The sequence below is a fragment of the Vollenhovia emeryi genome, unplaced genomic scaffold (assembly GCF_000949405.1).
Source record: "Vollenhovia emeryi isolate VEMERY1.0 unplaced genomic scaffold, V.emery_V1.0 DF939167.1, whole genome shotgun sequence".
In the NCBI taxonomy this organism is placed as follows: Eukaryota; Metazoa; Arthropoda; class Insecta; order Hymenoptera; family Formicidae; genus Vollenhovia; species Vollenhovia emeryi.
In genome coordinates, this window is record NW_011967199.1 from 652,905 (window position 1) to 667,485 (window position 14,581).

Here is a 14,581-nt window from a genome sequence, read left to right on the forward strand (position 1 = left end):
GGCAAGATGTGACCGCCCGGCGATCGATATTGCTATGCGCACATCTCGCCACGCGCTCGAATTGGGCGGTAGGCCGGCCTAAGACAACGATTTTTCATAATTAATTACTCGTTAACTATTACGAAAATTGCAAAATGGTACAGGACTTTTCCATTCATCTCGATCCGTTCTACCTTCTCAAAATTTTTGTCGGATATGGAAAGACTCACCCTGTATAATAGATTTAAAGGTTCAACATAGGGCCAAAATTTCGACTCGGGTTAGCAGCCTACCGAAGATGAAGTGAAACCAAATGCTCAAAGTACCAGTTCGTTCTGGTACAGGCTTTACAGAACTACAGAAACAGGCTTTAAGCCTAATACACGAGGAAGAAATCCAGTGGGCAAAATGGTATCGTGTGCCGCTGGCTTAATAAGTACATACGTCGAAAAAAAAAAGAACCGACGGTGTCCGCGCTCGGATATCGCGGGTTTGCTCGCTTAATCGGGTTTCCTCGCTTAATTCGTAAATGGAACAACAAATGCGATAAACGCGCGCTACACTTGGAGGATTACGGAGACAAAAAATATATGCAAGTTGAAGGTATCGAACTGAGAGAGAGAGATAGGGGATCGCGGCGTTATCATCATCGGCCGTAGTTATCGTCGGACCGTCACGGATCCGCTCCAGAAAATCTGCCGGCAGAGAGACTAAACGTTTTGATAAATCGGACGTGGCGTTGTAACGGCACGCACGTACGTGCGCGTTTCCTTCAAAGAACCACCGGGTGGTGTTTCTCCACGGCAGAAATCGAATGAGCTCGGGGCGCACGATCGCGCGCGCGCAATGGCGTTCGTGGCCGCGCGGTCCCGCAGGAGTTTTCAATAAGCATGGCGACTTGCTCCAATAAATCCCGCGCCGAGAACAATCCGCGATAAATCATTTTCTAACGGCAGCAACAGTGTTTGCGCTATAACGGTAATTGGTCTAGTCGCCGCCCGGTATCTCGGGTCTGGGAGCAGCGAGATATTAATGATCGCGCCGGACCGGCGCGCGTACAACAAAGACACGCGTTGCTCGTTTTACAACACCCGTCGGACGACGGATCGATTTCCTCTTACGACTTTCCTTTCCAAAAACGACCACGGAGTCGATATTTCGCGCACACACGCGCGCGCTCTACGTGACAAGGAAACACTGTGGTCTCGTAATTCGGCAGAAGCGAGAACGTTCCTTTTCGGTCTCTAGAAGCGTGTCTTCGAGAACAATATCGCTTGTACTGATGATTAAATAAAATGATCGAGACTGCGAGTGAGGTGAAACAGTTTTATATTTAGAGGAAAGTCCTTTATTATGAGATAGGTTTCTAATATGAGATAGCAGGTTTTCAATTGCACATCTCTTTTCGCAACGATCGCACGATCTGACAATGAATTTTCCACTAAACAGATTGCGCTCCAAGGGCAACAAATTCAGGGTGGAACCAACAGATGATGCCTATTAATTTAGCAGAAACCCCGCTATCCCATATTAGGATACTATCTCACAATGGGGGGGGGACTTTCCTCTAATAATATATTAGCAATCTCTTTCTTTATAGATATACAATAAACCTTATTACTGAAAGTCAATCAGTGGACTGTCACTGAAAACAGTGAATAGTCACTGATTTACAAATCAGTGATTATTCACTGTTTTCAATGTTAATTCTTGCGTATGTTGGTTTTATGAATAATCACTGATTTGTAAATCAGTGACTATTCACTGTTTTCAGTATTAATTCACTGACTGATTTTTAGAGAGGTCGATCTAATAGAGGAAGTGGTGTTTGTTAATGCCAAAATCCTTAAATCAAATGCAATGTACGGAGCTCTTTTTTACCATTTTTGTTTTTAATGTAAAAGGAGCTTTAACACAATGTACAAAATACAATTATAAAATTGTAATAGAGACTGTAATATTCACTTGTTGATAATGTAATTGAAGAGTATTTCGCTAATTTCTGTGCTGCACTTGAGTTCACAAGCTTCCTTTTAACTCCTCCACGAGGTTTGAAATGACTGAACTTTTCAATTTCTTAAAATTGTCATTACTTATCGAACTGTGTTACCGTATGTCCGTTTCGTTAAATTCGAAATCCGTCCGGGCTCTCTCGAGTCGAGAGTTTGCCGCATTTCTTTTCTATTTGCGCATTATCGAAACGATCATATTTGGACTTCATCATCCAAGGACTTTCGATATTTCTGTCAGCTGCTATTTTCTATAAAACCAATATACGCACGTACACACGTATAACCACATGCAGAGTTTTGCGGCCATGGTTAAATTGTTTTCCTCCTACGACCGCCACTTTCCTCTCCTCGAGCGACCGCGGAAAAATAGACTTTCGACTCGATCTGTCGCTGCCCGATCGGCCTGACGGCAAAATAACGAGAATAATGGCCACGTACGTATGCGTGTATTCACGGTATTGACGCTTCTCTGTGTCGGTGAGTGTGCCCGCGTGAGTGGGCATACAACGCGCGTACAACCTCGAGGTCGATGGAAAGTGAAAACGAGTGACTTCTGTATGGGTTGTCATACTGTATCGCGCGCATACGTTAACGCTAAAAGGGACTGTTTACGCATTGCCGATCTCCACCGATCGAGCCGACGATACACACCGACGATGCAGGATTTCCCTCCACGAAGGGGAAGCGATCGATTTCCCTCTCGCGTAACGAGACGTGAGCCCGACAGCCGAGTTACCTAATTCGCTCCGCTCCGTTTCATCTCGTTCAGTTTCCTCCAATTTCCATTGTCCTTGGGGTTAATTCGGTCCGCGGTTTATTCGCGAAATCGGACGAGTTTGTGACACAATAGCGAATTTCCGAGAATCCTCCGATGGCATACCGCGTGACATTAGGAGCGTGCGTGCGACGTACGAACGGCTGATAATGATCCACGTGCCGACAATTAACCATGCACCGCCGGCTGACTCGTCATTAGTTTCCCTTATAAGTAGGAAGAGAAGCGCTGGGAACGATAACGCGTAATTACGTGCGCGCGCGCGTCTGCCGTTAATAATACCCGCGTCCTTGCGCGATCCTTGCGATTCTTTTTAAAGATCTCTCGCATTGATTCACTCTCCGTAAAAGTCGTTCTCACAAAAAGCACACGCTTTCTTCGCCGCTGAATGTCTCTTATTAAACGCAGCGTCGGTTTAAAACGAGCGTTACGATCCCGAGCGTTCCTTATCCCCCTCGGACTTCCGGTAGCCCCGCGAACGCGATCCCGCGCCCCGGGGGTATCGTTCGATCGGAAATGGCCGCGCTATCCTCCTCGTGAAATTCGGTGGAAAGTTGCCGCGACGCGATACTTTCGGGCGACTTATTACTCGAAATAATACCGCTTCGTTCCAACTCTCGCTTTCTCCTATGTTTAAATTAATTAACGGACTCTCTCATTTTCGACATACATATATGCGCGCGGCAACCGAATCAAATTAACTATCGGGCTGTTATTAAACAAATATCGACCGTTATTAATTATTTTTCGAAACACGCGGCGTCTTCCACGTCTGTATTTAAGTAAAATCCACGCGGCGGGTCCGCACGTTCGTCCAACACACCCCCGGCACTCTTTTCAGCAACGCATCGGCGCGCCTAATTTCGCGCTTGATGTAATATATGTGCAATGGCGTGATCCAGGCGAATTAAAACGACAGGAAAGCACGAAACCCGCGTATCACTTGGAGCGACCACCGTTCGCGTGAAAGTTTCGCAATTGCGCGGGTACCGGCTACTCAGCGATTCAAACCGTCTTATCTATTACAACGGAGCGTTAACTGCTGTTCTGAATTGCGTTACGATACGAATTACATGTATTACCGTCACCCGCTTGCACGCGTGCTCGAATAGCGCGGCCTCGCGCGCGTAAAATTGCGCGTGGATACACACGCGAATCCCGGAGCCCAAGATCGCACCGACGTGTATACATACACCGCGCGCCATATCGCGGGAGAAGAATTTTAATATGTATCGCGGGGACCCGCTACGTCGCACGGCGTCTTTCTAAAATAATTATACCCGAACGGAGGAGCCGTCCGTGTGTTGAGAAAATAGCGTTTTCTCGATATCTAAGCCGTAAGTGGAACGCCAGGCTCGAAAGCCGCGAACTTTTATTTTCACGGCGTCTTCGCGGCGATGCGTTCGCGCTGCAGTCTAAGGCGGCGAGTTCTATTAACGGGTTATTATCGCGATTCCTCCCCCCCCCCTCCCCGCCGCGCGCCGGCCGGTATTCACCGGAGATTCTTTCACCGAGAAAAATTACGCCATCGCCCCGCCAAGGACTCCGGCCGTCCTTACGTCCGGTGTAATTTATCCTGCCAGGTTGAACCACCTTCGTCGCGGACCGGTAGTCACACTCGAGTGCGGTTGACATCCTTTACGCAAGCAGCCGTATCCTTGCCGCCTCTCGCTCGCGTTTCTTGATTTACGCGCGTCCCTCATTAGCACGTTATGAAACCTGATATTTCCCGCCTCGCGGAAGATCGCGCGCGAGAGGCGGCATCGTTGTCACTCGATCGAACGTACGTTATTTATCAACTAGCAATGCCGCTTGAAAGCGGCCTCTATTACGGAGAATAATTTATTTAAAGCTGGAAACGTTCCACATTGCACTGCCATCGCTGGAAGCAGGATATTCCAAAAGTATCGAGTTAAAAGAGTAAAAAGTAGAATGCGCGAGTATTTATTTTTCCCGCACAATCGAATCCGGAAGCTGGGTGTAATTGTGTTAATTCCGCTCACCATGCAATCTTTCTTCGGAATATTCTTTCTTCATATGAAGATCAAAAGGATAAACATTTGCGGCAAAAATGTTATCAACGATCTATTAGAGGAAAGTCCTCTATTATGAGATTGTAGGTTTTCAACGTTCAAATTCAAGCACAAATCTCTTTTCGCAACGATTACACGATCTAACGATTAATTTGCCACTCAACGGATTGCGCTCCAAGGGCAACAAATTCACGGTGGAACCAACAGACGGTGTCTATTAATTCAGCGGAAACTCCGCTATCTCATAATAGGAGACCTTCCTCTACTAATTAAAGGAATCGTGGAAACTCATTTATCCTCCTCTCTCTCGTCTTTCTTTATATATATATATATGTTTATGTTCGTTACTTAATTATCTTAATCTTCATATTATCATATCCTTCCTTTTTTTCTTTTATTATATTTACTGCGTTATGTATACGCTAAAGATTAATCAATTAGAAACGTAAAAGCCATTTAGGACCTGGCACAGGTGGAGGTGGCCAATTAAATTACCAAGTGAATCTACCGTCTTTTTCCAACCTGTCCTGCGTGCCGTTAAATACCGGACGTATGACGCAGGTTTTTCGTTAGGTGGAATCATTATCGTCAGTGAATTCGCGTGTTATAAAGTCGCTGAACGATTTGATAAATTACTTCAAATGCTATACTCGGCATTCATTACAACAACTGTAACCCCCCCCCCGTACTGAATTCAAAATTCTTATTGCGAAAAATATCACCTCGGCCAGGATTCGAAGCCTGGGACCTCCCTCAATTCGTGACGGGCGTCTTTGTGGCTGATTTATATCTTAAAAGGACCTAGTTAAAATTTAGTTGTCTAAATATTAAGTGCATTAGCCTACCTTATTGTTTGCTATGCAAAAGTGTCTATACGCTTGAGGAGGACTTGTCTCAGAGCGTTTAATAAATGATGATTCTGATTCTCTCTCTCTCTCTCTCTCGCTCGCTCGCTCGCGTATTTCCGAAAGATCGGAGGAAACGTAATAATGGATGCGTTTTAAAACTTTCTAGTAGCGCACGTGCCGGCGATCTGGGATATAATACCGACGATTCCAGCGACTCGGATATCAGAAATCGCTCTCCCACGTGCTCCTTGTTCCGGAGTGCGTGCTTCCCTGGGAGAGCGATTTTCGCGAGACGCGGTAGCCCGCGCGCCCCGCCGCCGTTGAGAATCGTTTGACTCCGACTGCGACTCTGCGATATCGATGCCGATGTTCACCGGTGCCGGGGATCGGAACTGGCTGCTCGACGCCGCTCGTCGACGAGGCCTTTCTCCCCCGTCGTCGTTATTTCAATAACGCTCACGTACGGTGCATTATCCACGCGCTCGCAATTGACATCCTTTAAGCCGCGCCGTCGCCCGTGTACTCGCGCTTTACCGTTGCTTGTCATTACGAGAGAGGAGAATCACCTTGGGATACCGTGGTAGCCCCCGGTGACCCCCTGTCAATACCTTCGAAGCACACGTGAGAGCCTATCCCGGCGCGAAACGAAGACCGTAAAGCGAAAACCGCGGCCGCGCGCACTCGCCTGGGTATCACTCGCGATTTTTCACGACGCCCGTAGCGTGCGTTCCCCCCCCGCGCTTTTTCCACGTCGCCGCGCGACGTCCCGGAGGTGGAGGCGTGAGAACCGGGTTTCCGGGATACGCCGCTGGGTACACACTCGGAATACACTCTCGACGCTTGACCTCCTCAATGGGTATCGTACGTACACGCCGCGGGCTGGGAAGCCTAGACGTCTGTTTCTCCGCGCACTAAAAAAAAATGTCTCGCTAACGCGGGTAGATTTTCAGGCGTCGCGAAAGAAAAGTTTAGCGCTATTTTGTGCGTCCGTTAGAAAGTTGTTCGTAGCCCGTACCACATTTATTGCAGCAACATTCTGGCAATGCCTTCTAGAAAGTTTATGTTTCATGACTAAATATTAATCGTTCACGTTGGATAAAAATGAATTTCGGTACCGTAGCTACAACCTTTGTAAGGAATATAACTGTTTATGTATCACGATCCAACGTTGTAATGGACGGACGTCGTAGAAAGACTTTCTTCCTTATAACAAGAACAAAGACTTATTGTCGCCAGTTAATTAACCAACGTGGAAATTAACAATCGACGCAACTTGCAAAGTCTAATGAAAGAAATTTATTGGGAAAAACTTTCTTCCTAACATTCGCTAACAGTCGAGATAGAAATTCTGCTTCTGTTATTAAAATTGATTAAATACAAGGCATACGCGATTCTTGACGCATTTATATCTCTCACAACCTCATTTAGTGTAAAAATAAGACTATATCAAAATAAAATCAACAATTCTTATTCTCGACTATCGAATTAAACAAGATTGACTTACTGTAATTGAGACAAGAGCAACTTATATAAATGTAAGTTTAGAATAAATTTTCCTTCCATCTTACAACGCACGAAGTTGTTGTATATCGATTGCTACATCGATCCTATTTTATGATACATTCAAGTGTAATCGCATTGGATCCGGAAATTTTTTCTATGGGTGTAGCAATTCATTTATATACCTCGATTATTTTCCGCTCCTAGAAAATTGTTGCCGCGGTTGCAGGATTATTTTTTTTTGAGTGCAGTTACGTTCGCGAGAATTGAATTAACAATGCACGTATCTAATAGGCTAATTTGCAGGCTTACGCTGAAGTTAACGTTGATTAATATTACTTCCGTTCGGTAGTTTCTGTTATTCAAAACGTCGTATCGACGTTACGCTTAAATCGTTATTATCGTCGCTATCAACGTTACTTAGCTCGTCTAATTTACGTCTCGCGCCGCGATCGGCTCAAAACGAATTGCAAAACGCCAGACGAACGCGTTCGGATGTGCGCACCGATGGCCGCTACGCAATAATCCAGCGCATATAATGCTAATGCGACAGGTCTCCCGATACAAGCTCCCCGCGTAACGCTAATTAGACCCGGAGTCCGGAGGATACAATTATGTGATTCTTAAATGGAAACCTGGCGTGTGTGGTAATTTCGCGTCTCGAGTTTCTTGATATATCCTATTACGTCGAGCTATGTCGGTCGCGCGAAGCGAGAGTCACGCAACTTTTTTTTTTCCCCGAATCACCGAAAGGCGCGTCGGTACGGCTTGATGAATCTCCGCTTTTTCGCCAGATAATTCTCCCGCATTCGAGATAATTCACTCCGATTTTCTCTCGCGATAATTACTTCCCCCCGCCCGTACCTGGAAATATTAATATTGATAACGCTCTTCGGCGGTTATCGTAATTAAAAAGAAACTCTTGGGCCATTAAATGGTCTACGTGGTTTCCACAACGTCAAGCGGAGACGACAGCCGGCCGGAACTTTCTATTTATGTTCTCATCGACAGACTGACGTAAGAATTCATCATACTTTGGGGCTTCCAGCGGAGTCGATGTAGTCATTGATAACCGGCTCGTTTCTCGTTTAAGATCTCAATGGCCATCTCCGGCGAGATCAACGGCGGCGCGGACGTAGATTTGTCTTTATTTGGACTTCCATTAGGCCGAGACGTTGTTTGATCGTTCCCGTTACACGTTTTACGAGAATGGTCCGCGCGAGAAGTACTTTCTAGACACTCGACTCCGCGGCCGGTCTTCGCCGCCGAGAAGGTCGACGATACATCAAAGGATCGCAGAACGAGCGCGCATACGGTGTCACGCGAAGAATGAATTTGCTCATTGGATATGAAAGTTTGTTTTCTTAACAACCCCCTACGGCCTGGCCGCGCACTCTTGTGGAAGTATCGCGCGGAGGAGGGGAAAAAAAGAGGAGCGTGAAAAAATTTCGGAGAAAGACGGCGGAGAGATTTATTCGAAGAGATTTTGCGCTTCGACAAATTATCGGGCGAGTTGTCTAGCTGGAAATTAATGACGCGGCTATTTTAGTGGGCGCGAGACAACAAGGCGGGCGCTGTAAGGCGCTTTAAAAAAAATATATAATAAAGCGACGTGTCCATTTCGAGTGGGCCGCGAACGTGGCATCGCAGGCCAGGTGGACGATAAAGTGGGGCGCGAGCACCGGGATGCATTATCTTCGGCATTTCAACGTATCCGCGCCAGTTATCGTTCGGCCTAATCGAACGGTGTGTAATCCCACCTGCAACTCGCGGGGCTTACGGGGGCGCGTAAATGAAGTTACGGTACCCGCCGTTTCGCCTGGCGATTCGTATGTTTCTGTAAACGTGTTAATCTCGCGGGAAATTACCTTGTCTTTACGAGCGATCGGGGGACGAGATCGGGCCGTGGGGCGACCGCGAAGGAGAATAGCCCGCGTTAACGCGAATCGCATTCTTCCTATTTCCGACGAGGCGTCGCCGCCTCGCCGTTCTTGCCGCTCGGCGTACCGATCGGCGGCCGTGATTACTATAATTACGATTATAATAGACGAGATCGGGGAATCCAGGTCGCTCGTGATTCGCGCGCTATGAGGAATCGAAGAGAGACCAACTCCGCTTTCCAGCGGTAGACGCTCCGGGAAAAGCGCGGACGGGGAAATTAAACGAGCGAGCGCTAATTAATGTCGTCAGTGCCGCGCCGGTCCCACGCGATCCGATTGGCGGCCGGGGGTGGGAGGTTCAGGTTCAGGGATGCAGCGGCGTGCATCGGCGCGGGTGCGTCGCGATGCAGCCACAATTAGCGAGACATTAATGAGATCCGACGACGCGCGCGCGCGCGGCGAATGAGTCATGCGGCAGGAAGTCCTTTTTCCGCGATGCGGCACGGTCGAACACCTTCCGCCCGACGAACTGGTACAAGGTGAAATCGAGCTTCGATTCGCGGCACGAGAGGAAGGCCTGACGATCGCTCGCGAGACGTTCGCGAGGAGGATCCTCGCTTCCTTCTCCCCGTCTCCCTCGCTCTCGAATTCCGCTTCGTTTTGGAATAATTTCTTTTGCGTCTCGAGACCGATTGTCTACCTTCTCCAGATAAGTAGATAGGATAAACTATTTGCCAAGTACGCTGCGAAAATTGCCCTATTGTATCGGTGAGAATGAGATACTACGCGATACGATGGATAAAAGTGCGCCAGACAACCGCGCGCTCAAAGAGCGGATGGCACGACAGGCAGCGCGAACGTACAACAACGCGAGAAAGATTAGACGCTATTAAATCTTATTCTCTTCCTCCTATCCGCGCCGATCTTCTTTTTTTTTACCCCTCGATATATATCCCCGCGGGATACCGTCGGTGCGTCGCGATCGCGTGAGAGAGGTCGCCATTTCGCAGGGAATTAGTCGATGTCGTCCATTACCCGCCATACAGAAGACCGTGTACCACTAACTATCCAATTATCTTCCGATTAAAAAATAATGCGATAGTTGCGGTACACCGGCGTGTCCCGTACGCCCGTCACGCATCACAAAGTATCTTATCTGCGTTATCAGGCATCTATCGATGTCGGGAACTGAACTTTAGCTACCATTAACCATGCGGGACTTTCCAATAAAAGGACTCGGCGTTCATCGCTAGCGAAAAACAGATAAATTGGACGTAAAGTGGAGTCGGTAGAAATGCGCGAGCTATTCGATATACGAGCCGAATCGAATTGAATCATGGTGAGATTCGACGCGCTTCCATTCGGATGAAATTTTGTGGATTCGGTTTGATTCGGACTTGAAAAAGGAAATTAAATTCGATTCGATTCGACATAAAAATAATCCTTGATTCGCACATCTCGTATATGTGTGCTAGCTGAAAATGTCTGGTGCATCCTTTCTCATTAAATCTAATATCAATCTGATCTTTTGTCATTTTCCTTAAAAAAAGGGATTAATAGACATCGTTTCAGAAAATTGTCTTGCGTGTTGTTTGCCAACACTCGAAATAGCTTGACTCGCAAAGCAAAAGGCTCATCCGCCACAATATCTTCCTTATATCCGGACGTACTGCGGTACATTTCGCCGCTCGGAGCCGTCTGGCAATTAAGGTCAGATCGAATTCACGGGCCGTCGAATCGATGAAGCTATCTTGCGCCTCTGGCTCGACTCCAGAGAAAGAGCCTGCGACAATGCGCAGGGCGACCATCCCTTTTTCTTATTACCCGACGTTTCGCCTCTCACGAGCGATGGTGCCACGTGGATTTTCACGAGTAAGGGTGTTCCACCCTTCGGTCTAGCTATGGGCGGCTAGGCTAAATCAATTAGATGCCCGAGGTGGGAAGTGTTGATACAATATAGGAATACGTGACATTGCCTTCTGGCCTTTAGAAGATGAGGAACGACAACGCTAACAGGATTTCTCAACTGTCTCGTATTATCGGAGTTTTTACAAAAATATAGCCGGCACCTTTTTCTAAGTAGGAACCAATAATACGACAACGCAGTACAATATATGTAAATTACGTTTGTAATTAATTATAGGAGAAATAATTTCTCTGCACTGAGTACAATCTGTGCTGGTGAACTTTTGATAAGACACGTGAATCGCGTTTTTGGCCAAATTTCGGCCGAGTGTAAAACCAGAATGGATCGAGAACCACTGCTCCTAGATTTTCGACGTGTATCCCGCGAGCCGGGGCTCGCCTGCAACGTACGCTCGATAAAGGCAGCAGTATGCGTCACGGACACACGCGTGTAAAGGAGATTTCGCGCGGAGAGTCTCTCACGTCGTCTGTAACTTTCGTGAACTCGTATAATAGTGCGATGAACTCGCCGGCGCTTTATCTCTCTCCATGGTACGACGATAAGAATAATTGGACGTAAGACAGCGCACGGCAGATGAGAGACGGAGGTCTCCGTTGCGTAAAATTGCAGGTCATTCGCGGTCCTACGCTATCAAGCGTGTCTACAGTTTTTGGTTACGTAACCACGTATAAAATCGTCCGGGCGCCTTTTTATGTAACCTTACGGGACGACTGGCGCAGACGTTTAATTTTTCACACTTTGCGACTAATCCAATGATTAATTTCTCACCCGTTTCGACTCATTACGTTCGTACTCGTCAGTTTCGTTTCGGGGACGGGGAGTACGATAGACTTGTAGAATCGGGAATAAATGACTTGTCATTGAAATAATATTTATTATTTAAATAAAACAGATCCCTCCACTTTGACGGATCTAACGTATCGATTAATCTTAACAGTCTACTGAAATTGCTGAATATATTTTGTTTCTTGTTGCAGATTTCGTAATGCCACCGCCCTGTTATCGACATCGTTAGGTGGTGGGCCCTCGCAATGGCCTCGATCTTAGGAGACGGAACGGGCCCCGGGGGCCCCGGGCCCTCCCGATGCCTCTTGCTCCTGCAGAGGTCCCTGGCGATACAATTGATCCGAGGTTCGCCTCCTCACGTCACAAGCAGCGGCCAACGGGAAAGTCCAAAGGAGCACCCGGCCGACGAGATGTGGATGTACGACAAGGGCTACAATCTGTTTCAGGTGAGCCACGTTATCCTTGCTTACGCATCGATTCCTCGTTTACGCCCTTGGTGTCCTCTCGCCGCGTCATCCGGCGAGTTTTCGCCGACGACACGCGTCTTGGCCTTTCGGCAAACAGCGCCGTCCGCCTTGTCTGCTCGTGGGTTTTTGCTCGTCGGCGCCGGAAAGTTCAACGGAAACGAGAATGCTGGAGCGACGTTCCGACGAGACTCCCGACTCTCGACGTCCTCCGCTTTGTTCCTTCTTCGTGTCGACCCGCGGCGCGCGGGTCCTTTACGGTAAAGCGAACGCTGATTGCCCGCACCGTTATGCCACAATGAGACAATGTGAATTACGAGCAATTTCGCAAAAGTCGGCATAATCGAGGAGCGGCGGGTTAAACGGCGGAAGCTCGTTCTCGCGGCCGGCGCGGCGTTGTGCCGACGTCATCCGGCCCTTCGACAATAAATTTCGCATTTTACGTCGGGAATTCCTTCCACGGATGAAATGAACGGCGGCGAAACGGGAGACGCGCCGCCGCGCCGGACGACGGCGGCCGGGCGCCGTGCGCGTCGTAACGCAGCTCGCCTCGAATTTATCGCCACCAATGCGTAACGTGTAACCACTGAATATTCAACAGCGGTCTACTGTCTGGTCAGGAAAATCGTATTAAAGCTCGTGCCGATATGGCCAATCACGGGAGGGAAGTGCATCGGTAATAAGCGGTGTTATGATTCATCATCACGTGAGATGAGAATAAAATATTAATGAATAAGTAATGCAGTTAAATGGTAAGTTGAAGCGATAAATAATAAATGAAATAATAATCGCGCGTGTTACATGGATAGTTTGGACGGAGATATAATCCGGTCGAATAGTCAATAATATTTTCTTCGCACGTGTCCGGGCGCGTTTTGCAAAATTTGGCAAAGATTATCGGTGACGAGACGAAGCTGCGGACGTGACTGTTCGCAGTAACGAAGTGCTCTCACTTTTCAGCGAGTACGCACTCGGCGCAGAAGCACCCTTGCGGAAAAGTCAACGAGCGGAGGCCCTCGCTTCCAGAGTTAATAATAAGGGACGTCGATAACGGTGACAAAGGTCGAGGGTGCTGAACCGTTGAGTATGCAAGAGCAGCACTTTTTTTCGGACTCTTTAGGGACGACCTATTAACGCAGCATCTTAAAATGGGAATATTTAATTATTCGTGGTAAATTTAAAAGGTCAAAAAAATTTTCTTTGAACTGATTGAAAATTGGACTCTTTAATCAGACTATTTAGGGACGACCTATTACCAAAAGTGATAATTTTTAATGATCTGTAGTAAATTTAAAGTCAAAAATTTTCTTTAAACTGATTGAAAATTGAGCTCTTTAATCAGACTCTTTAGGGACGGTCTATTACCGCAGCATCCGAAATTGGGAATTTTTAATAATTCATAGTAAATTTAAAGAGTCGAAAATTTTCTTTAGACCAATTGAAAATTGGGCTCTTTTTTCGGACTCTTTAGGGACGACCTATTAGACGACGTAGTAAATTTAGAGAGTCGAAAATTGTCTTTGAACCGATTGAAAATTAAGAGGGCTCTAATATCTTCGTTAATGATAAATGTACTTCTAACTGCGAAATAAATCGAACGTGAAATAACGCGCGTGGAAGTTGAAATACATCGTATATAAAAGCAGGAAATCGCGTTCGGCGTTGCACGTACGAGAGAAGATATAATCTCGAGGTCGCAGAGTGAATTAGATCGACGTTCTATAATTGTTAAGGCAATTAGACGTTACTGCAGAAACCGTTCAATGTATGTTCTATCGGTATTGTGGTTCCGCGTGGTTTCGCGCTATGTACTGGCCGTTTCATCGATGTCTGCGGATAATAATCGATCGACGAAGATAGGATCGCTTTTCAACGGTACGATCGTCAAAAGCATCGCCGTGTGCTGCGCGGATCGTATCGATATCGCGATACAGTCGTTATTCAGAACATTGTACTCCATCGATTAATTTTATCTAAAGAGGAATGTTAAATGAAATTCCCCGTCGACTTCCCATAGTTAATACTAACGATGCAATTAACGAAACAAGATACATTGTGAAATAAGATAATTTATACACATAATCTATAACAATCTAATTAATTTACATATATTATATTAATTATATCAATTGTTAAATTAATAACAAATTAAATGTATATAATTAGTAGGTATATAAATTAATTATATTTTGTGACGTTATGGTCGGATTATCTTGCTTCGTTGACTGAAGACTTTTAATTCGTCTTTTCTTCCGGTAGAAAAGCGACAATGACGAACGGACGGCAATACGGATCTATTACCATAATAATGAAGTATATAATTAGTACGTATATAAATTAATTTTGTGACGGTATGGTCGGATTATCCCTCTTCGAC

The 14,581-nt window shown here is 46.5% G+C and overlaps 1 protein-coding gene across 2 annotated transcripts in view; it reads left to right on the forward strand.

Moving 5' to 3' along the window:
• LOC105564247 (storkhead-box protein 2) overlaps nucleotides 1-14,581 on the forward strand; it is a 99,570-nt gene that overhangs the window by 38,228 nt on the left and 46,761 nt on the right. For both annotated transcript variants that reach the window (XM_012016483.1, XM_012016484.1), the window contains exon 2: nucleotides 11,932-12,186. In XM_012016483.1, coding sequence (XP_011871873.1) covers nucleotides 11,986-12,186 — 201 coding nt within the window. In that variant the 5' untranslated portion in view covers nucleotides 11,932-11,985. The remainder of the gene's footprint in view (nucleotides 1-11,931; nucleotides 12,187-14,581) is intronic.